Here is a 26,232-nt window from a genome sequence, read left to right as displayed (position 1 = left end):
CCAGCCTGTTGGCCACCAGCACCCCCAGCTCCTCCTGCAGGTAAGCCTGTGCTGATGTGTCCTAACCCTGCATCTGAAAACGGTGTCCCAACAGCACTCTGGCAACTTGGGGCCACAACCACTGTCCTGGAGCCTGCCCCAGTGCCCAAGGTCCTGGTCCCCCAGCCAGGTGATGGCTGTCACCTCTCCGCAGTTTCCCCAGAGCACAGTGAAACCAGGCAGCTTCAGTAAAAAACAAAACTTTATTTGGTCCGTCAGAACCTGAGTTTGAAAACCACCCATGGATAATTCATATCATACAGGGATTACTGATCTGATTTACAATTGATAAAATATCCTATGTTTCTTAAGAGCTGGACAGTATTTACAGGGTTAAAAATATTCACAGCTCAGAAAGACGGAGAGAAAAAGTGAAGGACAAATCATCCCGAGGAGGAAGGTGCGGGGGAAGAGAGAACAGAGCGACAAACAGACACACAGACAGAGCTTGGCTCAGCAGCCCCAGCCCTCGGGGCCGGGAGGGACAGAGGGACAAACCCCGCACCCACACATCCCCACTGCTGCAGGCTGCCCCAGAGCAGCTCCCCCACAACACACACACACCCACAGCCACACACACACACACCCAGCTGTGTGCAGCCAGCCGGCCGTAGGGTCACCCCAACATGGAACCCCAGTGGCCCCCCACAGCTCTTAGCCTTTGCCTTGTGCTGACTGCTGTCCCCCCGATGGATGGGGCTCACCATCGGCCTACGGAATCACCGCCCCTCTCCCCAGCAAAGCCACACTGCGGGAGCTGCTCCCCAGAGCCCAGCTCTGTCCCCAGTGCCCCGTGCCACTGCCCCGTGCACCCCGCAGGGCGCGGGGAGGGGACGCATGGCTTCTCTCCAGGCGCTGCTTCCAGCGGCCGCCTTTGCATAGTAACACTGCGATGGCTTGGGGGGGACGGAGCAGCACCCCGCAGCCCTGCTCCCCACCCTGGAGCCGAGGTTTACGTCCTCGTTTTGCCCCGAAGTGTGGTGAAAACCAGCAGCAGCAGCTTTCTGCAACAGCCCTGCGCCTTCTCCATCCCGGCCCCAACGCGTGGGGACAACCCCGGCAGCCGCAGTACCTCAGTGCCCACTCAGTCCTGGCAGCAGACAACAGAGGAGACAAGACAGAGGGTCACACAGACGGACAGACGTCAGAGGTATATTCTTTTTGGAGCACCAGGGCCCCGGTGCTGCAGGACGGGGCAGAGCCCTGAGCGTGGTGCCTGGCAAGGACGCTGACTGCAACCTCCAGCCCCCACGTCTACTGCAGCCCCCTGCTACCACGCCGTGTGCCCAAAGCGGGTGGGATCCTGAGATGGCCCCGTGCCCCCCGACTGCTCCTCGTAAAGTGCGTGGGGGGGCAGCGGGCAGAGCTGGTCCCGGCCCTGAGAGTTTGTCCCAGCCCCGTGGCACAGGGCAAAGTGCTCGGTGCCACGCTCCCGCCCTGCCCCACGGCTCAGTGCTGGCAGCACGGGGGGAAACCCTGGGCTGGAGGCTCGCTGAAAGCAACGGGAGAGAGGAGCGGGGCAGGAGCGGCGCTTCGTCATAGAGGTCGGGGTCCGTGGAGTCCGGCAACCTCGGGTGTGAGCAGCGGGTTGTGGGTGCCTTTTGTGGACATCCAGTCGTTGAGGAAGGCCTGGGTGGCTTTGCGGTGCGCCAGGCGGTGGGTGATGGAGAAGCCGGCGTTACCCTCCAGCTGGGAGAGGATCACCAGCACCTGCCTGCAGAGACAGCGGGGCTCAGCGCTCAGCCACGCGGTGAATCACGGCTCCCCCCCAACCCCAGGCTCTGCCTTGGCCCAGCACACGCGGGGTGCCATCACCTCCTCCCCCAAGCTGACCCTCAACCTGACTCCTCCCCCCCTTGCCTACCCCAGACCTGTGCAGGGGAGGGACGCTGTCCTGTGTTTTGAGGCTGCCACGCGTGGAGACGACATTGAAGCTGTCGGTGCAGTCACACTGGACGTGCAGGTAGGATTTGGGGTGCCGGTTCTCCACCACCACGATGAGCCCTGCCCAGCCGTGCGTCAAGTAGTAGCATGTCATCCCCTCACGGCCCTGCAGCAGCAAATGGCATGGTCAGGGGTGTGAACCTCGCAGGCAGCCCTGTGTCTATGTGCAGCATCACCCTCTGAGCACTGCCCGCCCATGAGGCACCCCATGCCGCACCACGGAGCGAAAAAGATGGGCACCCCTGGGGCAGGGAGGGACTGGGGACAGACAGAGCTGGTTTGGGTCCTGCCAGACTGAGGATGTGATGAAGGCAGAGTCCTGCTGGCATCGCCGTCCCGCCCCATGCCACTGCTCTCACCTCATGGCGTTCGCCCTTGTTCTCAGTCAGCAGGATGATGGCATCTGCCAGTGTAGTGGGCTGCGCCTCCACCTGCTCCACCATCACCAGGCGGGAGCTGTAGATGGCCAGGATGTAGCTGGAGTAATCGGTGGCCGGCCGGCTGCTGGTGGGACTGGATGCTGCAGAGACGACAACGCAGAGAAAGGGAGATGGGTGAGATCGCCCCCAAGTTCAAGACCAGGGCGCTGCACACGTGGGCAACCTCCATCCCCAGCGCATCTCCTACAGCAAGGAGGATCGAGGGCACCTGACTTTTGCCTCCCACAACGCCTCCCCCAGCAGCGCCACGTGGAGGGCGTGCAGCCCCTTACCCTGGGCGGCAGCGGGGCCCGCCAGCGCAGCGCTCCAGTGGTTGAAGGCACAGCACACCACGGCGTACTCGCCCGGCTCCAGCATCACGTCACAGTTGACGAACTTCTTGACGGCTCGTTTGCTGTGAGCCATCAAGCGGCCGAGGCTCAGCTTGTTGCCGCTAGTGAAGGTGGCTCGGAAAACCATGATGCACAGATCCAACAAGTGGCTGTCCACAGCATCCGACCGCCTGTGCCGGGGTGGGAGAAGGGTCGCACGTCACCAGAGCTTCCCCACAGAGTGCAGAGGCCATGGGTTCAGAGTCCTTCCACTGCACTGGGGGCTACTCCGGGAAATGGTGTCCAGGCTTGGGTTCTGGCTGAAGCACGAGCCATGGGGATCAGAGAAATGCCAATTTGAGGCCCCATCTGCAGTGCTGCGTCCAGGCCTGGGGCCCCCAGCGCAGGAAGGACGTGGAGCTCTTGGAGTGGGGCCAGAGGAGGGAACTAGGATGATCAGAGGGCTGGAGCAGCTCGCCTATGAGGAAAGGTTGAGGGAACTGGGAGGTTGCTTAGAAAAGAGAAGGCTCCAGGGAGAGCTCGATGTGGCCTTCAGTACTTGAAGAGAGCATATGAACAGGAGGGGGAATGGCTGCTTAAGAGGATGCATAATGATAGGACAAGGGGGAATGGTTTTAAACTGAGACAGGGGAGGTTTAGGTTGGATATTAGGAGGAAGTTTTTCACCCAGAGGGTAGTGAGGCACTGGAACAGGTTGCCCAAGGAGGCTGTGGATGCCCCAGCCCTGCAGGCATTCAAGGCCAGGCTGGATGTGGCTCTGGGCAGCCTGGGCTGCTGGTTGGTGACCTGCACACAGCAGGGGTTGGAGCTGGATGAGCATTGTGCTCCTTTGCAACCCAGGCCATTCTATGATTCTATGATTCAATGGATGCTCATTGCCGAGCACTACAAGCCCAAGGGACAGCACAGGATGAAGAGGAGGTATGATAGGGACATCCCTGAGCATTTCTCCCTGCTCTGGTCACTTCCTGCAGCCCTCATACTGCCCCAGCTCACCTGCTGCCCTCCTGGAAGAGGGCAAACTCCAGGGCAGCACGCTCCAACACTGTCAGCGATGTCACCGTCACTGGTCCATTGGCCTTGTTGGGGAACATGCCCTGCACACGCACCTCGTGCCAGTCTGAATGGAGCTTGCAGATATCCACGGAGTCAAAATACCTGTGGGGAAGTTGGGTTCAGTGCCTGTGGGGTTCTCAGGGCATGTAGTGCTCTGTCCCATTCCTCGGCATGCTGCAGCTCACACAGCCCAAAGCTGCACACCCTGCAACACCACCTGCACCCAGAGAGCGATGCCTGGCTACGCCTGCTCCATTTTGCCTCGGTGTCTCATTTTCCCTTTCTCATCCTCCCTGCAAAGAAGGGCAAGTGCAACCCTGGGTCTCCACTGCTGCCCACTGCTCTGTGTTTTTGGGGCTTCGCCTCCTCTGAGCAAAGAAATTCCTAAATGAGGCAGTTTTGCCCCATGGTCCCCCCTGTCACACTGCCTGCTCCCACCCTCACTGCCTCTATACCCTGGCTGCTACCGTACTTGATGAAGTCGCTGTACTCCATCCAGAAGACCCCCTCGCTGCTGCCATGGGGCATCAGGTCGTGGCGCAGGGGAGCAGGCCAGTGGGGCCACTCATCAGACCAGCTGCCATTCCAAGAGAAGCGACCCCACGGGTTTCGGAGCCGCAGTAACCTGAAGGATAGGGAGCAGTGGGGTCAGACACTCAGGAGAAAGGAGACTCGTCCCCAGGGTTTTCTGCTGGCAGGACACGTGTTGCATTACACCAGCCTCTGCCCTGAACTCACCTGAAGCCTTGGACATCCCGCACGTCCAGGATGGAGTAGGCATGCCGTGGACGGAGCCCCATGCTCTCATAGGCCACATCGTCCACTTTCATGTTGCCCCCACCACAGGATGCACCCATAAGGAACCTGCAGGGGGAGAGCAGAATGCTTGATGTCATGCAAGGCGTGATGGAAGCTCATACCCACTGCTTGAGGCACGGGACAGGCTCTCCCCAGCAGGCTCTCATACATCCCTCTGCAACCACAACCACTCCCTGAAGCAGGGCCTTGGTCCTACTGAGCACAGCTTTCCCCGAGCAGAAATGACCTCCCTCCATTCTCTGGGGTTTGTGCTGAGCCCAGGCTCCACGGTGAGCTTCTCTGAGCAGTGCCCTCAGAGCAGAGCGCTTGGTTGACTTCCAAATCACACCAAACAGTGCAGAGCCATCCTTGCCCTGCCCAATCCCATAGCTTCCCGCTTGCAGGCCTGGAAGCTCTGGCTGTGTCCAAACCTCACCCATTTTCTGCTAGAGCCATAGACTGGGCCAAGTGGAGAGGCAAATGGTACAGCTGACTGCATGCTGCTCTACAGCGGTGAGAACAATACATTTGGGACAGGGGGGGCTGAACGGGCCAGGCTGGGGGGCACCACATGCTGGGATGCATGAACCCATATGGCAAAATCCCTGCTGCGACCCCAACACTGCACAAAGGCAAAGCAACCCCACAGGCTCGACACTGGCCATCTAAACTTCTGGGAGATAAAAACCACGAGGTTCACCAGGATTTTAATTTCATATGAAAATTAAACAAAGGAAAAACCACTTCACAGCTTGGAAGCTCAGTCTACAATTTAGGTGAACTCCAAGCGTGGAAGGCCTCACCCCAAGTCATGCACGAACCCTCCCTCCTCTGAGCCTCTGCAGATGAGAGCTGCCCCCCTCATCCCCCTCTCCGAGCTCCCACACTGCTGCCACGGCCCCTCCTGCCTCATCTTACCCAGCCTCCTTAGAACTCAGCATTTTGGCCCAGATGAGGTCAGTGTCAATGGGCTCCTCGCGAGGGTTAGTGGAGCTGACCTGCAGCATCAGGCTCTCGCAGGGGGCGCCGGTTAGTGTAGCCAGGCCTTCAATAGCACGCCCTGCCTGGAGGGCAAAGTACGAACCATGAAGCTTGGCCAGGGCCTTCTCAATGAGCGCGACCCACAGCTGCTTCCTCTGGGCCTGGGGAAAGAGAAACACATCATGAGCCACTCCGAGCAGGAGATGGACAAGCACTCACAAAGCCCAGCTCGCTCACCTCTGCCAGCCCCCAGTGGCAGCAGGACCAGGAGCTCAGCCCCACAAGGCCATGGATGAACCCTTTGCTGCCTGCTCAGCGCGTTGTCTGTGTGGTTCAACTCCCCCTTGGGAAAATCATGGAATCTCAGAACCATCTGAGTTGAAAGAGACCTTTAAAGGCCATTTGGTGCCACTTTCCTCCAGTGAACAGGGACATCCACAGCTCCATCAGGTGCTCAGAGCCCATCCAGCCTGACCTTGAATGTCTCCAGGGATGGAGCATCCATCACCTCTGCAGGCAACCTGTGCCAGTGCCTCACCACTCTTATCATAAAGAACCTTTTTCTTCTTGACATGTCCAGTGCTTGGATGCCTACACAGCTGCAGCCTGGGGCACACAGAAGGGGTTCCTACCCACCTCCTTCCTCAGTGGGTCAGACTGCAAAATGTTCCATGAGAGACACATGGAACAGCAGGCCTACACTTGCACACTCGCAAACAAAAACCAACACACCTTTGGTGGAAGAGGCTGCCTAGAGCACACACAGCTTCAGGGCTGATCAGATTTCACACATGGAACCCAGAAGATGTCTCAAGGACAAGCTCCACAAACTCAGGCAAACTCGTCTAGCTCCAGCACAGAGACAGAGGCGAGATGAAATGAGAAGATGTGTTTTCACAGGGGGAAAACTCCCTCTGCACCCTTGTGGTGCCAGGCTATAAATCTTGGCACAGTCAGACTGAGCAGGAATCCATACAGAAACACAGAACACGCATTAATGTACCCAGAGGTTTATGAAGCCTCTGTAAACCCATCAACACAGCGTTGGTGTGCAGCATTCTCAGCCGTGTCCAAGTCACCACTCAGCATGGCTCACGGTGCAGCCAGCAGCAGTGCTTTGCTACAGTCCTGGGCACGGCCAGCCCTGGGAGGAGATGTGGCTGCAAAGGCTGCAGGTGTACAAACACAGGAGGCAAGGAGACAGGTAGTGAGGCTTCTGTGTCTCCAACAAATCCAGTTCAGCTGGTGACACTCCAGCACTGTGCTGAGAGGGCAGCAGGAGAAAACTCCAGTGCATGTGTGGCTGTGTGTGACTCACAGGTGGCAGCCAAGGGTTAGGAGGGGAAAGGAGGGCTGCAAAGACTGGAGAAAGCTCACAAATTCTTTTCTCTGGCTTGTTTCTGAGTCTCAACAAAATCCATGGTGTTTATTTCTGGCTGAGACGCGGCCTCCGATCACTGACAAAAGCATGATTTTCCTTTCATTTTAAAATTCTTTGGCTTTCCTCTGCTAGGCCCCCACATGCAGCTCACACACTTGAACACCCCGCAGAAAAATCTCATCACGATTCAGACGCATTTGGAAACAGCAGCAAGGCAAGTCCAGCGCCTGTGAAAAGCTTCAGTCTCAAAAAAAACCAACAGTGCAGACTCAAAATTGATAAAAGGAGTGGAGATGAATGGAGGGGAGGGGAAGGGAAGTCTAGAAAGGCAAATTCTACGCTGAAAATAAAGAACTGCATCTGCCTGGATCCTGCCCACATAAAGGCCAACACCGGGCACTTTCACGCTGCGGGAGACGCAGAGTGCAGCTCAGGCTGGGGACTCTGTGAGCTGCACCAGCATGCAGCTTCCCTGATGCTCATCTCCAGGCCCTGTTTCCCCATAGTGCTGTCCTCACAGTCTGCACGCTTGGAGCTGTGTGTATTGTAAAAAGGATTTGGATCTGCAGAACAAAGTCAAACCCAACAGTCCCAGCTCCCTGTCCCCAGCACGGTTTGGCTGACAGATTCTGCAGTCTGAGTTTCAATAAAGACGTTCTCAGTCTCCTTCATGGAAATGATCCCAGCAAGTGCCCCTGGGCCTGGCAAGCAGGGCAGAATGCGCAATGACGTCCCAGAGTGGCTCAGGGAGCTTCATTCATCCTAGCAGATGCCACCTGAGTGTGCTCAGAGCCACCGGGCACTGGCTCCAAACTGGCTGCTCTGTGCATTCCCCCCCTCGCCACAGCCCCTCCCTGGCAAAGCCAAGCTGCCAGACCTTCCTGCAGAGCAAAGGCACAGCTTTTGCTCAGCTCCTCTCTGCCCCCTCAGTGCAAAAACATGCAGAAATATTTTCCTTTTGCTGTGCATGTAAAGATGTCCTCCCATGCCCGTGAACTGACCTGCAATGCAGAGAGAAGCGATGCAAAAAAACAACTGCAAAATCAATTTCTCCATCGCAGCATGGAAAACACAAAAAGGTCTACGTTGGGTTTACACAACGGCCTCAAAGAGCTCAGCTGAGCTCAGGGTGCAGCAAACAGCACCCACGCAGCCCGCAGAAGGTGCCCCATGTAAACTACAGCACAGACAACTGGGCACAAGCTCCTTTCCCCAGAGTGCTGCCCACCCCCCTGTGGGCACCGGAGCTGCTGACCTGTGAGAAGAGGAGGTACCCGCACTCATCGCAGGGCAGCATGTCGTCCACCAGCACCGTGGTCCACGTGCCATCCTTGCAGAGCCGCACCTGGTAGGCGCCTTCGGGGCACAGCGTCCGTGTGATCATCACCCTCTCCACCAGCTCTGGTCGCTCAGCCAGAACGGCCAAGGCGCTCAGGAACCTGCAGAGAATAGGGATGCACTCAGTGGGGTTGGTGAGCAGCGTGGGGCAATGCCCCTGCCCAGCAAATGTGTGCTTGGGAAGGGGAGGATGGGCCCCATGTAAGTGGGCTTGGGTACGGCTGACGGGTCTGAATCCAACCTGGGTGTTGGGGGAAGGAGCAGCAAGGGTCACCCAGCTCAACGCCTCCTTACCAGCAGTTTCCCAGCAGTCCCTGAAGGATATCCGAGGGTCTGGGTGTCCGGAACACCGACCACTTCACCGATCGGTCTTTGAAGATGTTACAGTTGATTTCGTGGGGCCGCAACCACTGCTTCACCCTCTGCTGCACGCTGTCACCTTCTGGGAATCCCACAGACTTGGGCCCAGGGTGGAAACTGTCATCTACAAAATTGACTTTGTTCTGCAAGAGCAAAAGGCAAGGATAGCATGAGTGTGTGCGGCACACGCAGCTCCCGGGGCCTCCAGCTCAGAGCCACAAACCCATTCCCTCCTCAGGGCTCCCAGCTGTAGCTCAAATCTGCCTTTCTCTGTTTTACAGGAACCTTCTGGGCAGGCAATGTCTCACACCTCACACTGGTGCTAAAAGTCAGACGGTGGGGAAGCTTGGCTGCCTCTACAAGCAGTGAAGCAGGCGAGCAGCAGGCCTGCAGGGAGCATCTGGCAACCAACCTCCCCAGCACGAGCCCCACGCTAAGCTGCCCTGGCTCTGCAGCCCCAGCCCTGAGCTCCAGATAATCACAGAATAAAAAGAATAAAATAAAACAGGATGGACTGAAAGGCAGATGATCCTGTAGGTATCAGCTGCAGATGTAGGATGGAAGCCCAGAATTTCTCCGAGGGGAGGAGAATGGTTTTTCCAGACACTTTAACACAGGGTGAAGTAAGAACCGGGATTTGTTACTGTTAATTAAATGAAATTAAATTCTTTCTGCTTTAAATGAGCTTTTATACACAACAAGCTGGTATTTGTCCTTCCTCTTCTGCTGTAGTTCTAGCTCACTGATGTGAACCCTTTCTACACAGTGCCTCAATTAGCGCTCCTGTTCTGCAGAAGGGTGTTTTGCAGCTCATTGTCACCATGCAAACAAAATACAGGCCAAGGAGGACACGTCCCCAGGATTCACATTCTCAAGGAGAGCATCTGATCCACGCTCACAAGTGCAGCTGGCACTGCACATTTCAGAGCACACGCATCCAAACGCCACGAAGCCCTGTGCTATGACAGACTGGGGAGCATTGGCTGCACAGGACATTTGGTGGACACTTTGCCAGGCTCCTGCACACTCGCCAGGGCAGCAGTGAGTCTGCTCCTAGACGGTGCCAGACAAGGAGCTCTGCCTGTTTGTCCTGCGAGGGGATAAGACTGTAAACAGAATGGTTCTGCAGGCAGAGGTGCCAGAGCAGGCACAGAGCAGAGTCCTGGGTCGTGTTTCTGGCTCTGCAGAATCCGCTGTACTGCTGACACACGCCGTTATGCAGAAAGGGGAAGGACACTGAATGAGAGGAGAGGAAAAGCACGAGACAGGAGGATGAGCAAGAGAGGGGACAGCACAGTGCAGGAAGCAGCAGTCCTGCGCAGAGCGGCAGAGGTCAGACCATCTTTCCTCCCAGATGAACATGAAAAGATTAAGTTAAAAATGAGGGCCTGGGGATAAAGCTAAAAATGGGGTCCAGGCACTGGACTGAAACTCTCTGCATGAAGGGTTTTGATTTTGAGAAAGGCACTGCTGGAATAACAGAGGAGGCAGAAATCTCTGCTGCAAGGTAGGCTGCTCCTACAACTCATGGACAGCAGGCAGAAGGTTTGGCCAGTTGATGCTCCCCTCCAGTGCTGACACACAGCAGCCAGAAGGAGGATGTTCTGAGGCTGCCCGACATCTCAGCATGGCCAGGAGGAGCTGTGGTTGGGCTGCTGCAAGAAGTCACAGACACACTGGGAGAAGAGAAAGCAGGAGTCTGAGAGCAGCACCATCCCACCGCTGTGGGAGCTCCACGAGCCAGGCAGCCCATGCTGATCCCCTCTGCTCTTATGGACAGCTGCACAGGATGAGGTGAGGAAGACTCCTTCCCCTTTTAGCACTGGAGAGCTGCTAATTCAGTTTGGCCATCTCACCTAATATTCAGGCCTGATTCTACTGGACATTGAAGATGCTCCCTGCCTACAAGAGAATGCTCACTTGCAGAATCAGTGTCTCTCTGCTATAAAGACACCCAGGTCTATTAAGGAAGGACACATAGCAATTAAAAGAAAAACAACTCCAAAACAGAATCATTCTCAGTGGTTTAGTTCCTAGGTCAAACACCTCCATGATGACCAGTCTGTGCAGCACAGACACAGGCATGGAAGCACTCCTTGGCCCAAGCAGGAAGAATCTTGTCTGCGTCAGAATGGGACTGCAATTCCCTTTCCATCTGGTCCACAGAAGCTGGAGGCTCACCCCAGAAGGAGAGCAGAGAAAGAACAGCATTTGCAGGAGCATCTTCTGCCACTTGGGGGAAAAACAGGGCCATGAGAGTGCTGTTTGAGACTGAGACCCAACAGATTAAAACAGATAGCGCACAGCGGAAGGGAAGCACACACATTCTTGAGACCCTCACCTGGAACCAGGACAAAGCTCAACCTCTGCTGTCCTTCCCCAGATGTGGTGAGGTACTTACAGCTGCATATTTGCAAACATATCTGCAGTCTGAGAAGCCTCAGGACAGAGAAATGGTGCAGGACAAAGGCAGGACTTTGGAAGCCCTTGGAATCCCAGGCTCACTCACAGCTGCAGAGGTAACAGTGTCCTCTGCTTGCACGCCTGCCAGTGCTCTGAGCTCTGCCTGCAGCATCTTGATTTCCTGCACCTGCACTGCAGCTGCTGCCCAGAAACATTGGGACTACCAGCACGCACTCCTTCCCAACCTTCACTCCTGGACAGAAAAGAACTGGACTGATCACCTAGGAATGTCTGCTTCAGCACTGATCTCTCTCACTGATTTGAAGTATCGCTGTGAGCCAGAGTTCATGCTCACACTTCCTCACCTTTGGACAGAGAGTGAACCGGATAGGACCTTGGAAGTGAACCTTGGAAGGCCCCTTCACCTTAGAAATTACCTTACATTTAAAATACTACACATTTCAGTGCAATGACCCAGCATGCATCCATTGCAAGTGAATGTTTCTGCAACTCCCAAAGTCACAGCAACCGCTTGCTTGTCCAAAGCCACATCCCAGATCCACAGGGCAGGAGTGACAAGGGTGCTCTCCAAGCGAGATCAGAAGCAAGAGGAGCTCAGCTCACACTCACCTCCCTGCAGAAGGTCACAATGTTCTCCCACAGGGCCTTGGCTTCTCCTTCGTCTGTCTGCCTCCTCTTTTCCACATGCATGCTCTCCCTCCTTTTGAGGGGCTTGAGTCCCTTGCGCTGGGCCACGTATTGCTGCGGGGTATGGCAGGCCACACAGTGCTTGGCTTTCAGCTCATTGAGCAGGGTGCACGCAGGACAAGCCCACTGGCCCGGCCGGTCCTGAGCGCCAGGCAGCTGGGATGGGAAGAGACGGGCGACCTTGCGAGCGGAGGGTGCCTTGGTGCCACAGGAGGAGCAGCTGCCCTTCTCACCAGCCCCACACTCGGGGCAGCGGGGGGATGGCTCACCCTGTGGGCTGTGCTCCTGGAAGCCGTGCAGCTTGGAGGAACCGCAGACTTTGCACTTCTGGGCTGCAGTGGGGTTCTTGAGGGTGCACTTCGAACAGGACCAGGTGGTGAAGTCAGGGCTGGAGGGGCTACAGGGGGTGAACCTCACCGAGTCCCCCACTAAATTGATGGTGTCGCTGCCCTTCTGGGTGCTGCAGGCCTCGCATTTGCCGGTCCCGGCGGAGTTGAGCAGGGAGCAGGTGCTGCACTTCCAGTGGGACGGGCTGACATCCATCTCCTCCTCCAGCACGCTCAGTCGCTTGTTAGACAGCAGCTCCTGAAGGCGAGCAGCCGGCGCGGCCCTGGCCTGGCCCTGTGGGGAGCCCTTCTGCCCCGCAGTGCCCTGAGCCCCAGGCTGCGGTGCTTCGGAGCCCGGCATCTGCAGCTGGGGGGGGACCTCGCGCCGGCTGCGGGGCACTGGGTTGTTCTGCAGCCCGGGGGAAAAGGGGCTGAAGGCCGGCATCTTCTGTGCCTCCTGTTCCATGGCCACCGGGCCCTGAGTGGCCGCGGCGTCACCGTCAGAGATCTCTGTGGGGACTAAAGACTGCGGGGTGGAAGGGGCCATGTGAAAGCCAGCAGGGGTGATGACCTCAGGGACGACCAGCGCCTCCGGTGGGATTTTGGGCAGGGAGAGTTTGCGTGGCCCGCCGCAGGCCGAGCAGGAGTTGGCCACTGGAGTGTTGTGCAGCGTGCAGCGTTGGCAAGCCCAGCCGCTCTCCAGCTCTGCTTCGTCAGGACTCTTCCCCTCTGAATCTTCGCTGCTGCTTTCCACCTTGGCAGCCTCCTCCTTGGCTGTGCCCTTGGGCTCCACCAGCACTGCAGGCTTGGGCAGGATGCCATTGATGACAGGCAGGGGAGAGCCGCTGGGCCCCGGCTCCGGAGTGAAGCCGCACACCTCGCATGTTTCTTTGCCCAGAAAGTTCTTGAAGGTGCAGCGGGCACAGGCCCACTTCTGCTCCTCCACGCTGAGCCGCAGGATGTGGTTGAGGTCAGGCTTCTGGCGCGGAGCTTCGCATATGGAGCACTGCCGTTGGCCCACGGGGTTCAGGAAGGTGCAGCGGGTGCAGGACCACTCGTGCACGGCAGCCATGGAGCCGGGAGAGTGGGAGTGGCTGGAAGAGAGCAAAGACAGAGTGAGCGAAGGGCCAGCAGGTACACGGGGGTGTCAGGTGCTCCCCAGGCTGGCACAGGCAGGACCTTGCTTCCAGAAAGGAAACAAGCAGCAATTCAGCCATTGCTCTCCAGGAACTCATTTCTCTGGCACTGACAGCATAATTCTGCAAGTGCACAGCAGCATGCCAGCTTCCACCCAAAACACCTTGGGAAGGGCACAGAAAGCAGTCCACAACCCCAGTGAGCCTTCTGCTGCACCAGGAAGCAGAGCAGGAGGGCAGGGCACCTGACCAGCATGGGCATTCACACCTGAGAATTGCTCATGCCTCAGCTGGGCAACACCTAGCCCACTTTTCTGCTCCCAGCATCAGTTCATTCCTCTTTCAGAGCCACTCCAGTCCACCTCTGAAGCATTTTCTACTCTCCTCTCCTCCAGGCTCACCTCAGGTACCCACGCTGAAGGGAACCACGATCTCCTCTGCTGGCACCAGCTAGTAGTTCCAGGGGCTCAGCATTTCCCAATTCCCCCCAGTTCAGTCAGCAGTAGGTTTCTGTGTCCAGTAGACTCCAGGGGGCACCATGCCCCAGCTGCACCCCTGCTTACCTGGGACGTGGAGAGGCCACGGACCCTGGCAGCCCTTGGTTTCAGCCTCCAGACCTGCAGGGAAAAGCCTGACACCTGAACACAGGAACAGATCCAACACACACCAAAGGCAGTGGCAGCCCCTAGGCTTACAGAGGGCAGCCCTCCTCACTGTGGCTCTCCTGGTGCTTTCAGGAAGGCGATGCCCTTATTGCACATGTGCTAATGAGAAACTGGAAGAACAGCAGCACTTCAGATGCCCTTTGTCCCCTGCTCTGGGTCACTTCCTGAAGCGTTCAACCATACTGGGCTGAAACAGAGTTTCCTGCTTCCTCCTCCTTTGTACAAAGACCAAATAGCTCTCCTGCAGGTAAATGCAAAGCACTAGAGCACTAGTGCACTCCAGGTAATGCAGAGCCTCTGAGTCCACCCCACACCCGTAGCTCTTCCTGGGAACACTGACTTCAGGCTGCCCCAGAGCAAGGAGCCAGCAGCCTGAATCAGAGGGCTCACCATCCACACAGCACAGACCGCAACAAAGAAGGGAGAGAAAACGTGTTGTACTACAGAGGACAGGTAGAGAAAGCTCTGAGATGCTCATGCACTCCATGGAGGGAGTGTGGTGCCAGCTGCCCTTCAGCATCCTGAACAGCAACACCTGCACAAACAGCTTACCAAGGCAGTTGAACTGATTGCATTGAAGCAGCAGGGCTTTGAGGGGACAGAGGACACAGCAAAAGCCACCCCCCATGGCTGGGTACAGGGGCTGCTCTCCCAGGAGCATCCCAGCAGTATCCAACCACATTTCCCAACCACATCTTGCTGCTAGTAGCAGAGCAGCTCTCCCTCACAAGGAGATCAGATGCAACTTTCAAATCCCTTCTTTAATCAAACATTTCTCTAAATAAAGCCTGAATCCAAAAAAATCCATTTTATTTCAAGGGAGAGCTTGAAAATTCATTTGGGTTCATATACCGTGCCTTCACAGTTTGAACTTTACAAGGCGTTTATTTGCTGGAGTTCTTTCAAGAATCTTTCCCAGCTAAAAGAAATATAAACATTGATTTTTCTGCCTGAAGTTCTACAGCCATGAGCACAGTCTCTCCCTGTAGCAGCTCACGAATGTCTGAAAAGGAAACCAGTCTTCAAACAGAGAAAGGGAAGGAGCTGTGTGACCGGCTCCAGCAGAGGCAGGGAAGCAAAAGGGGCCATGAAGGGCACCGTGATCCTGTCACATCCATTTGTCTTACTGGATAAGGCTCATCAAACTACAGGCATCAGCAAAAGGCAAGCAAAGGCTGCCAGCAACCAGCGCCATCCACATCCATCCTGCAGCATCCAGTGCTGAAGAAGCATGGGCTCAAAAACCGACCCCTAACCGCGCACGCCGCACTGCTTACCGCAGGTTGGGACCCTCCAGCTCCTCCCGCTGCGCAAAGGACAACAGAAAGAAATCACCCCCTTTCCTGTGTCAGTAGAGAGAAGGGAAAAAACAGGATACCCAACAGGACACGAGGGGACAGTGGGATGAGCCAGGAGTGCCTGATGTGCTTCCAGCAAGGAGCTGCAGGCTCAGGAAGACAGCACGGCTTCCCTTGGCCAGGCAGGCAAAAGGATGCAGCAGCCAGAACACTGCAGGGCTCTGCCCTGCTGCTGCACTGCCTGTGTCTGTCCCCAGTTCTGACAACAGCCACAGAGTGCTACTGCCTCTCCCTGGCATTGCTATCCCTGTCCTGGTCCCCCCTCTGCCCTTCCATGCCATCCACTCCAGTAACACCAGCCCGCTCACCACTGGGATTTCCATCTGCTTGAGTCTGACAGCACCCAGAAAAGCTTGCTTTTTGCCAGCTTTTGCTTTTGCTGCTCCCTCATGCATCTGTGACTTTCCTGGCAGCAGAAGGACCTCCAGCATGGCAAGCTGGTAGGGACATCCCTGTCTTCTTGTCCTCAGGAGACTGTCACATCTTGCCACCAAGCACAGCAACCACACAGCTTTCTATGCAATCTAGTAGGAGATGCAGAGAAATGGAAGGGGACATGGGCAGGCATCTTGGGCCGTCCCCAGCCCAGTACTGGTGCATCAGCCTAGACGACTGGCAGTGCACAACTGCAGCCTGTTTCTGCCCAGGACTGGTGAACAATCCCACTCCCTGCCTGGAGCACCAGGGTCCCGAGGTGACAGCAGGTGCAGAGGTGAACAGGCAATGCTGGGTGCTGGCCCTTGGCCTATCCTCATGCAGCAGACCTCATACCTATGCTCGGAGTACCACAGCAGCAGCCATTCTCCCATGGCTCCACTTACCTCTCACAAAGATGCTGGGTGAAGGAGGAACCCTCAACAGCTTGCCCAGGGTCTCTACTTCTCCCTATAAAGCCTGGCTGGCTCATTTCCTGGCAGGCAACAAGCCTGTGTGAGAAAATACAGTTGTCTCCGCCATCTCTTCCCCAAACCCATCTGCTGTATGATAACACACATGCTCTCCAGCCCCAGAAGACGCAACTGAGATAAACATTGCCTGCCACCTCCCTGAGTGCCCTGCAGGAGAGGGGTTCTCCTCACAAAACCCACTCCATAGTGACCTGCAAACTCACCCACCCACAGGAGGGCTTTTTCCTGGAAGCAGGCACTCTGCAGGGAGAACAATGATGCAAGCAAAGGGTGCTGAGCCTCTCAGCACTCAGCAACATGGCACGTCAGCTGGCAGGAGGCATCACCACCTTAGCAGCACTGCACCTACCTTAGCAGCCTAACTGTAATACCTTTAAAAAAAAAAAATAAAAAAAGCCTGTAAAAAATACTCAGCCAAGTATGGCGCTGTCAGTGTGATGTGATCAGGTCCCAGGAAACCTCACTGCTTGCTCTTCACTGGAGATCTATGAGTGCCACCAAGCCCAAGGCCAAGATGACAGCCTCTAGAGAGAGAAGCCCAGGCAGGTTAAGCAGTTGTTTGCCTCTGGATACTGTTTTGAGGACAGAGATGGCAGCAAAAGGCTGTTACTAGGAGGGAAGGGAGAGTTACTGCAAAGGTATCGCTGGTCCTTTACTTCCCTTTAAGGAGCAGGAATTCTCCTCTAACTAAAACAGGGCAGAAGACAGTGAAAGGATTCATAAAGCATTTCCAAACCCACCTCAGGACAGTGATGACCGCCTCTGAGGGCTCTGCTCAGCTTGCTTGCCTTGCCACAGCCCTGGCACCCACACATCAAACAAGCCAGAGGTCTCTGTTACCCCTGGGTGTCATCTGGGACCAAAGGCATTGCCCGAGGCCTCCCCAGAGCAGGACAAGACAGGAAGGAACAGGGCAGGGTGCAAGACTGGGAAGTGCCCCAAACCTGCAGTTTACGTCTTTCCTGCAGACAGGGAGCTGGTGCTGTGCCAGCCCCAAGTGCCACGCATCCCCAAGGGCAAGAGATGCCAGCCAGCCCTGGCCAGAAGCTCAGACTACCACTGTGAATGACTCGAGGTGACCCGGGCACTGGAGCGAGATATCCAGCATTCTGCTGCACAGCCCCCAGCAGTGTGCAGGGCTGCATGAGCTTGTGTCAGCACCAAGATCAGGCTGCTTCTCTAAATAAAGCTCCTCCAGAGGAGCTAAAGCCTTACAACTTACTGCTTCAGTTCTCTCCAGCAATAAATACACAAATAAACAAAAATCAATTGTTCTCGTCAGCAACATACAAGCCCCGAGTTCTCTGATACAGAATGTATTGTAGCAAAATCCTCCTGCTTGATAAATACAAGAAAGGGCATTAGATCTTTGCGGTGGAAAAAGGAAAATCATACCAACCAAACAAACAGAATCCTGCCTCAATTATCTGTGAGCTGTAAAGCAGTTCTCCCATGCAGCTGTTTTCTGTTTAACTCCTTCCAGCAGCACCGACCCGGGGGAGCAGCCTCACACATGGACCTACCACACCTCCAGCAGCAGCTGCAGCAGAAGACAGCCATGGCCGTGCAAGGATGGCTGCAGGAGGTCAGGGAACACGCAGCACCTCTCTGGCAGTCGAGCAGCTGGAAGGGCACTGGGTGGCACTGCTGGCTCCTGCCTACAGCCGTGCAGCCCAGGCAGGGAGAGACTGGTGGCTGAGCTGCCTTCCTTCTGCAGAGCCAGGCAGGGCTGGGCTGGATCAAGGGGAAGGTTTTGGCAGATGAACTGGCGGAGCAACATAGAAAAGCAATGAGCAGGGACTTCCCAATATTTACAGATTTTTATAGGAGCATCAGTAGAGGAAAACAGCCTCTGATTCACACTTGTAAGCCCCCAAGGCTGCAGAAGTGTCATCAGCTCTGTGCCAGCATCATACAAACAGAGCAGGTTGCATAAGCATTTCCAAAGCCTTTCTCCCTCACTCCTCTAAAGTGGGCCAAGTAAATAAAACAGGCTGAAGTTCCATTGACCTTCACCCAAGCTCAGAGAAGCACAGCCAAAATGAAAGCACAAGAAGGGACCTCTCCCTTTGTGCTCATCTCCCTCTTTCCCCCAGCACAGTTCTTCAGCTGTAGAAGGGAAGATCACAAAGAAAACAGCCCCTGAGCTCACCCAAGCTTTCTTGGAGGCTCACACTAGGGCAGCAAAGTCAGAATCCACACCAGGTGGATCCTTCAAGATGAGACTGGAGCTGGGGCTCTGGTCTGAGCTCCCAGCTTTCCTTGGACAGAGCAATTACGTTTATGCAGAAAACAGTAACTGGCAATGCTAATAACTCATGATGAAGAAAGACAGCTCTATTTGTTCTGTTTGGTGAAGTAATGGTGGCAGAGGAGGATTCACTTATCCAAGTAGAAGGGAGAAAATAAATTGTGCAGCAGAAGACCTTGCAACAGTGAGCACCTGAAGGCGAACAGGGCCATTAAAAGACCTGTGAGCCACACACAATGCTCCCTACAAAGGGCCAAGAGGCTCAGGTAGATACTACAGGTTTTCCAGGCTGATGACACACTTCCTGGGATTTCTTGGTCCTGTTGCAGCAGATCTCGTGTGTGTTCTTGCACAGTTTCTGTTCAGCTTCTACACTTTTTCCCACGCCGGACACAGCTCACAAAGTGCCCAGCCAGCTCACGTGTGATTCACTGGCCAGGGAGAAAAGAGGCTGCGAGTTTTAATAAGAAGGCTCCCGGGGGAAAATTGAACTCTACTAAATGAGAAGTGTGAGAAAAAAACATAGGCCCCAGCTAAATGGAGTTTACTCAGCAGTACATGTTTGTGGCAGCCAACAAAACCACAGAATCTGCTCTCAAACTGCAACTTTCCCAGCAATTTACTTTGCAGTCAATTCCCAGAGAGCAGGGCTTGCGTGCCTTAACAAAGATGTTACTGGGGAGAGGACAGGGAAGAGGAAATGATTTCCAAGGCAACACTGTAAGTACAAGTGCTTGCAAAGGATGCAAGAGGAACAGAGAACATGCTTCTCTACCTTTCGCTGGCAATGCAGCAGGTCCCAAGGAAGTGCCCGGAGCCAGGTGGGAAATGAGCAGAGGCAGAAGCACAGCAGACACAGGAGCACCTTGAAACTCCTAGAAGATGCACCAAAACCTGGCCTTGATGAAGGAAAGAAGTTGCAAAGATCTTCATCGCTCGCAGAGTCCTCTTGACTGAAATCCCTGCCTGGGTTTGACTGGGGAAAAGGAGAAAAAGAGCAGAATCTTTGAAGGCATCAGCACGTCTGATGAGGTGGGCACTGGAGTTCCAGGCCTGCAGCTGTTGCAAGGATGCAAAATAACGCAGCTGGAAGGAGCACACTTCACACCTGCTTTCTTCTAAGGCTGCAGACATACAGGTAGTGTTACCCTGAGCTGATTTGCTGGAGTCTTTCATCATTCTTCATGCAGAATCTTCAAAGCAGAATGCGAATCTGGAAGGCTTGCCTTGTGAGAAAAACAGGACGTGCATCACTGGCCTTTAATATACCTTAATTGCTTCAGTGCCTAGAAATACTATTTTGGGGAAGGAAACCAGTTTGGCTAGGAGAGCATCATGCAGCTCCACACTGATGAGACAAGACTGTTCTCAAGGGCTCCTCTGCAAATGAAAAGGTTACTCAAATTTCTGCCCAAATAAGAAGAATCCCTGGGGGCACAAAAGGAAGAGGCACAGAGAGTATTTCAAGGAGGCTGGCAAGTCCAAGTCCCAGCTTTGATCAAACGCCATGAGCTTCAGCAAGGTTTTGGGCTCACAATCTTCAGATGAGGGACCAAGCATCCCACCCCAAGGCAGCACCTCCACGAGGTGCAGGGCCCAGAGCAGATGGACTGTGGCAATGTGATCCATTCAGATCCCAGCAGTGCTGGCTGCACAGCATACCCTAAATAAACCCATCAGTGCTGCCACTGTTCCTCAATACAACTACTTCACTTATCTCTTCTGTACCTCATTTCCCTAGTTTTGGGGTATCTGGGGAGATGAAGAGCAAATAATGCTATGGTCCAATTGCACGTAAGTATTCTGCTCCATAAGGAAAACTTGCATGCCATTAACTCTGCCTGGCATCTTACTATGGCTTAAACAGGTTTGACAATGTCTTAATACATTGATTTTGCTTCAGGGAGTGATGAATTAATGGCTTCAATCTAAGTCTTGCCTCGCTTAGGTGCATTTCCTCACTGACTTTGACTGAAATCCACATACAGTTGCTATTTGAATCCCACTTAAGAGCAAACGCTTTAAAGAAGGTACACCATACCACTTTTACTGTTGGTTTTTTTTTCCAGACTCAGGAAATTTGGTTGTAGAAAGAGCAAAGAAATATTCGGGCAGTGCTAAAACATTAGGGAGTGCTTCAGCATGCACACAGCCCCACAAAAGCTGCCCTCTCAGGTGAAAAAGACCCAAAGCCTCCAGCAAATGAAACACAAGAACCGAATTAATTTGCTTTTTTTGTCGTTGTTGTCACAAAAATCTTTTCCAAAAGAAGAATAAAGATCACTACAGCAATGCACAGGACTGTGATTAACTCCTTCTGCTGCACCATTCTCAGCATCACTGCAAATAATGGAGCCAGAGAACAGAAAGCTCTGATCTCCAGAAGACAAACAGAGCCAAGTCACATTGGACGCTCGTGGCTTCAGCTGCCTCAACACGTGGAGCATGGAGAGAACAGGAGTCTTGTCTGTCCAAAAGCCCAATCTGATTTGATTCAGCTACCTTGCATGTTGGTTTTTTTCACTGCGTTCTATCTCTGGGCTGAAGAGCATTCCAGCAAGCTTCCCACATCAAATAAAACTGACCGGCAACGTTGACGAGCAGCTGAGATGGAGGAAGGCTAGGACTCTTTTGAAGTCAATCCCACAAACAGGAACAGTGCATCTTGTGGACCTGCTCCTAAACAAAATACTTACCTGCCTAGATAAGTATGGCTTTTTAAAAAAGGCTTGAAAAAAGCACTTCTACACTGAGCCATCAAACCAAGGCTGAAGATCAGAAAAACAATGTTTTCCATGCCCAGACAGGGTAAGGGTCTTGTAAACAGGTAGAAACACAAAGCCAGGACTACGAGAGATACTGTAACTCAGCTTGTGGCCCTTCAGAGTCATCGACCTCAGCATGGCACAAGCAGCTCACCGTGCACACGTGCCAGCAGACACCCCTGAGCCCATTTGCTCATCAATGTTGAGAACAAATTTAGAATTAAGATGCACTGCTGCTTCCAAGTGCTCACCTCAATGGTCCCAGCAGGAGGAGATCTGCAGTTACTCACGTGGAGATGCCTGAACGCTTCTGCAGAAAAGGTGGTAAAGGAGAAATTTCAAACTCAAAGATCCCCTCAGTTAGGAAGGAAGAGCTCAAAGGAAGTGTAGGGACTCCCAGAATGGATCCACTGAGTGGCCTCTAGGCAACCACAAACTCCCCAGAGGTTTGCGATGGCTCGGTCCCAGCAGACACCTTCCCTGCTCGGTAACAGAGATGAACTGAAGGAAGGTGAAGCTGAGGGAGAAGAGCAGTGGAGCTGCCAGGCAGCAGGACCAGCTGCAGCCCAAGACAGACCCAGCAGAAGAGAAGCAGCGCCTGCTGACTGGGCTCCAGCATCCAGCCTCAGATCTCAGCCTGGGGACCTCAGGTCCTTTGAACACAGAGAAATTATTCCAGAGCAAACGTGGCCCTGGCTCCATCACACAGTCAGAACTGACAGAACAGCATTGATATCACCACACACGTATCAGGGAGCAGCAAGGACATCTCACCCTCTGGGATGAGCTCCAGGACAACCCCCACACAGGGCAAGGTCCTCTAAACATCAAGGTGTGCCACAAAGAGGGTAGGAGATAACAGGAGCACCCTGACAGGCTCCCGTGGCCCACAGGACAAACACACTCACAGCATCCCACAACGTGAAGCCTCCACGGCCACTCGGTGTGATTTCAGATGAGATGTGGGATGCAAGGGACAACAGGCACCTAGTGCAATGTTACAGAGCTGACAGAGCTCACGGGCACTGCTTCCAGACATACTCTCATGCTGCCCTGTAATTTAAGAGAGTAAATTAAATTTCTTCTTCCTGTGATGAAAAGGAAATTGAATGTGCTGAAAGCAAAATGCTGCTGTTGGAGGAAGCCAGGCGAGGTTGGAAAGGCCCCCTGCCCCTCAGGTACCCCCATGGGTGATCAGGGTGATGGAAGCTCTGGCAGGAAGGGAACCCGCAGGGAAGTGGGGGCAGGAGCACCTGCCGAGCCCCTCTCTGCCTTTGTCACCCCACTTCCCAGCCTGCAATTAGCTGCATAGGGCACTGCTATTTGCTAGGGCAACACCTACCTTTTTCCCTAAATTCTCCCTGAAAAATATCACGGCATAACTCTAAGGGGCAATTAAAAAATCCTACAGTAATCAACAGCTCCAAGTCATTTGGGATGGAGGGAGTGCAGAACTGTGCAGTGAGGCACTGGCAGAGGGAGGGAGCAGAGCCTCAGCTCCTGATTTGGAGCTGTTACCAGCCAGCATCCTGGCTCCCTCGCAGAATTGATGCCAGTCGCCTTTCATGCAAACAGGGAATATCGATGGGAGCCAGCCCTCACTGCCAGGCTCTGCAGCATCACCTCTCCCATGCCAGTCCATGAAGCTACCAGCCATGCTCAGAGCACTGCAGGCAGGACCGTGAGCTGCCAGGCAATATGAAAGGCAGTAAGACACCATGGTCACTGTCAGTGGCTGTCAGCCTCCCTTTTAGGGTGATTAACAGGCCTTAACAGAAAACTAAGCCAGCCCTATGCCTCAGGAAATCAGCTCTTGTTTAATAACTGCCAGCACTGATCTGCAGAAAGGAAAAGTTTCCCAAGACACAGAAGAAGAAAGATGAACTCTGGCAACTCCTGATGTCCCTGGAGTTCATCCTCTGGTCAGATCAGGGCACAGTGATCACTGCCACCCTACGAACAGCACAGGTGAGGATGGTGACTCTTTCTGAGCCATTTGCCTTCAATGCCCCTAACCAGGGAGCACTGCAATCTCCCAGCGTACCTGAACAGCCCTCCTCCTTTGGCAAAAAGAAGCCTGAAGGCAGAGCACAAACCTGAATGTTCTCTCTTCTACCTCAGGAAAAATATTTGCAACTCCTCAGAAGAAGACTGATTCCAGAGGAGGATCTCAACACACAGAGCAGCAGCTCAGGGCACTGTCCCAAACAAATCAGGATGGGAGCTCACACACCCATGCACCCACTCACTCTCTCCATCAAGCCCCTGGCTCTAGACACAGCTTTCAAGGGCACTTATATTCACCCACTGTCAGACACTGGAAAAATGAACAAGGCAATTTGGAGCAGCCCGCTGCATTGGAGCCATGTTCATCTCTAACCATGCTGGGGGTATGAGGCAGGGCCAAGGGTGAACAGACTTGCCTGGCCCCGTATGGAGAGCAGAGGCTTCAGAGAGGAGTAAATCCCACCAACCTCACAGCTGCCTCCACAGCCTTTCCTCTCCTGGATCATCTGCACCTTCTCCAGCTCTGTTCCTCCTGCCGTGCTATTTCATGGCAATGAAATGCAGATGAATGCAGCACTGCACAAAATCTGCTGCTGCATCAGACATGTTTTGGGGAGCCTGCAGCCAGCAGGCTCTACTCTCCTTGCAGGCTTAGAGGAAGGAAGAACAGGGGGAGAAGCTGCCGTGGGTGCTGCTCAGGCTCAGGTCAAACGAACCAGCATCTCCTCCTCGCAATTGGAGGAAGAAGCAATTTATTCTGACAAACAGTGAAAGCCTGCAGCAGGGTTGGCTCCTTCTATCAAACCCAGTGCACCACACAGAGGCTTACGTGCCGGAGCAGCGAGGGGAGGGTACTGGCAGTCAAATGATACATCTCCCTGTGTGAGTGATGCATATCAGCAACTCTGAAGAACAAGGCTGCAAAAGACACCTGCCTACTTACCCAGCATCCTGGAGGATGGCACATCCCCTCTCTTCATCTCAGAAGTGGTCGAACCTTTGGGCACGAGTGCCTCAGAAATGAGACACAGCACCGGGCTTTCAGAGGGGCTTTCAGCAATAAGTTGGCCATGGATTGTCCATAGTGCAGGAGGCTGGGAAATAAAAGCCTTCAACTCGTAAAAGATGTGCAGCAAGAAGGATCTGGGATGCTAAGTGTCCAGATTAGCCAAAAGAATACAGGCAGCAGCACAACTCCCTCTGAAGCAATGTAACTCCAGCGTCCCTTTGGTCTCCAGGGAACACAGACATGACTGTGTCCTCCCTGCCCTGCAGCAGTTGCTTGGCTGACAAACTGCTTCTTCCTATCAAGAATCTGGGGAGGTTCTGGTCAGGATTGGGAACAGCTTTGCTACTCCAGCCTAAGAAACACCACCAGCACGTGAGACAGCTAAGACTGTACGCACCTGCATGTAAGCAACTGTGCAGCTCTGCACCTGCTTTGGAGCCTTGGATTCTCCTCCTGCAGAGGTCTGTGATCCAGACAGTGAACAAGGACTGAGACCAAGGACTGTGCTCAATTAAGTCTACAAGTCCAGAAGCCAAATATGAATTTCTTAATTCCTTGCAATGTTTTTTCACCATCCTCTAAATTACTTGTTAATTCAATGATTTCCAAACCTTGGGATCAAGTCAGTCCTGCTGTCTGCAAACAGTAATAATCACAGAAATCAAGCAGACCAAGAATACTGAACTGTTCTCAGCCCAGAAGTCACAGGGCTTGGCAATCAAACTGTGTGAAGACATAAAGGCACGTGCTGCACCACTGCTCAGTGCTCAGCCTGTGCCTCATCTAAGCCAGGATGGCCACTTCAGGCAGCACAGCTCTCACATGCTCTCCCCAGCCTTTCTGGGATCATACATTTGACCATATTCCAGAATAAAAAGCAGCTGGAGTCACATCTGAGTGCTGCCAACAGGAAGATGAAAGACTGAATCAGACACTCCTCTTTTTCCACTGATGCTGTCTTTATGGGCTCTTCTCAGCACTGCTACATACACAGCTCCTTTAATTATCAATTTTCTACAGGTGGTGAAGTTCCAGATGCTCTTGGGAGGCTTTTCCAACTTTATTTATTTTATTTAAATAACAAGGGCATATGGTTTATGACAGCTATTAAAGGGTTGGTGGGTGTATGTGGAGAGAATCTTAAGAGAACAAAATGAGCATCCAAACCTGGGATTCGGCGAGCTACCGGGACCTCTGAGTTCCCCAACACCAGCACCTGGCCACAGAGGAGCAGAGAGCAGCCTCAGAGCTGTGAATGAGTTCCAAGCTCCTCTCTGACAATGCACTCGATTTCTTCAGTGCTGGCAAGACTTACACCTGTTCGGGTATAAACAGGTTGCAGCAGGCTGTGTGCAGGTGATGAGTTAGCCCAGATGAGAAATAGGCAGTAACACGGCAGCCCAGCATGCTGGGCTGCATGGGCAGTACTTCTCTTTGGTGGGGAAAACAATCCCAACAAGGACTGCTGTCCCATTGACCAGCTGTGTGTCCTGCAGCCCAGCTGTGGGAGGAAACTGCAGAAGCGCAGGGGGAGCTCACAGACCTGAGCACAGCAAGCTTCAAAGGGCAGCCTTGATCACCTCTCTCCAGCTTGAAGTTGAAACAGACCCTGGAGGAGCAGAGAATTGGCTGGTCTTTGAAGGAGGATCTGAGCAGGGAGGCAGAGAATGAGAAGGAGCCCTTCAGTGCTACAGCTGTGAGACCACAAGACAGAAAAGCAAAGATGGGACTGATTCCCATGGCTGCATTTTAGATTCACCTGCTCCCGGTGGGGAGGGGAAACGCAAGGAAAGGAGCAAGAAGCTGAGCTCATGAAGCTGCTCTCTCTGAGGAGCTGGGACAGCTTCAGCAAGATGGGTGGACTCCTGAGACCAAAAGACCCCCGATTCCTCCCATTTAGCCACCTGCATTTGAGTTATATCTGAACAATCATTCCAAATGTGATCCCTGCAGAGGAAAGAAATCAGGATGACGGGGAAGCTCTACTTGCTGTTTTCATTTCCCTAACTGCCTTTAAGCCAATTAAG

The 26,232-nt window shown here is 54.0% G+C and overlaps 1 protein-coding gene across 6 annotated transcripts in view; it reads right to left on the bottom strand.

Annotated features, from left to right (window-relative positions):
• Window positions 1-223: 223 nt before the first annotated feature.
• CAPN15 (calpain 15) overlaps window positions 224-26,232 on the bottom strand; it is a 48,389-nt gene continuing 22,380 nt past the window's right edge. For 5 of the 6 annotated variants that reach the window (XM_042864031.1, XM_042864029.1, XM_042864032.1 and 2 more), the window contains 11 exons: window positions 11,703-13,200; window positions 8,604-8,812; window positions 8,227-8,410; window positions 5,528-5,751; window positions 4,550-4,675; window positions 4,284-4,436; window positions 3,752-3,913; window positions 2,696-2,925; window positions 2,343-2,503; window positions 1,911-2,089; window positions 224-1,753 (listed from right to left, as the gene is read on the bottom strand). In XM_042864031.1, coding sequence (XP_042719965.1) covers window positions 1,576-1,753; window positions 1,911-2,089; window positions 2,343-2,503; window positions 2,696-2,925; window positions 3,752-3,913; window positions 4,284-4,436; window positions 4,550-4,675; window positions 5,528-5,751; window positions 8,227-8,410; window positions 8,604-8,812; window positions 11,703-13,200 — 3,304 coding nt within the window. In that variant the 3' untranslated portion in view covers window positions 224-1,575. Of the gene's footprint in view, window positions 1,754-1,903; window positions 2,090-2,342; window positions 2,504-2,695; window positions 2,926-3,751; window positions 3,914-4,283; window positions 4,437-4,549; window positions 4,676-5,527; window positions 5,752-8,226; window positions 8,411-8,603; window positions 8,813-11,702; window positions 13,201-26,232 lie in introns of all 6 variants that reach the window. The other variant, XM_042864034.1, reaches the window with a different exon arrangement.

The sequence above is a fragment of the Lagopus leucura genome, unplaced genomic scaffold, assembly GCF_019238085.1.
Source record: "Lagopus leucura isolate 7727_CA_CO unplaced genomic scaffold, USGS_WTPT01 Super-Scaffold_760, whole genome shotgun sequence".
Taxonomy (NCBI): Eukaryota; Metazoa; Chordata; class Aves; order Galliformes; family Phasianidae; genus Lagopus; species Lagopus leucura.
Note: the sequence above shows the minus strand (reverse complement) of the source record. Positions and strands in the feature narration are given on the sequence as shown.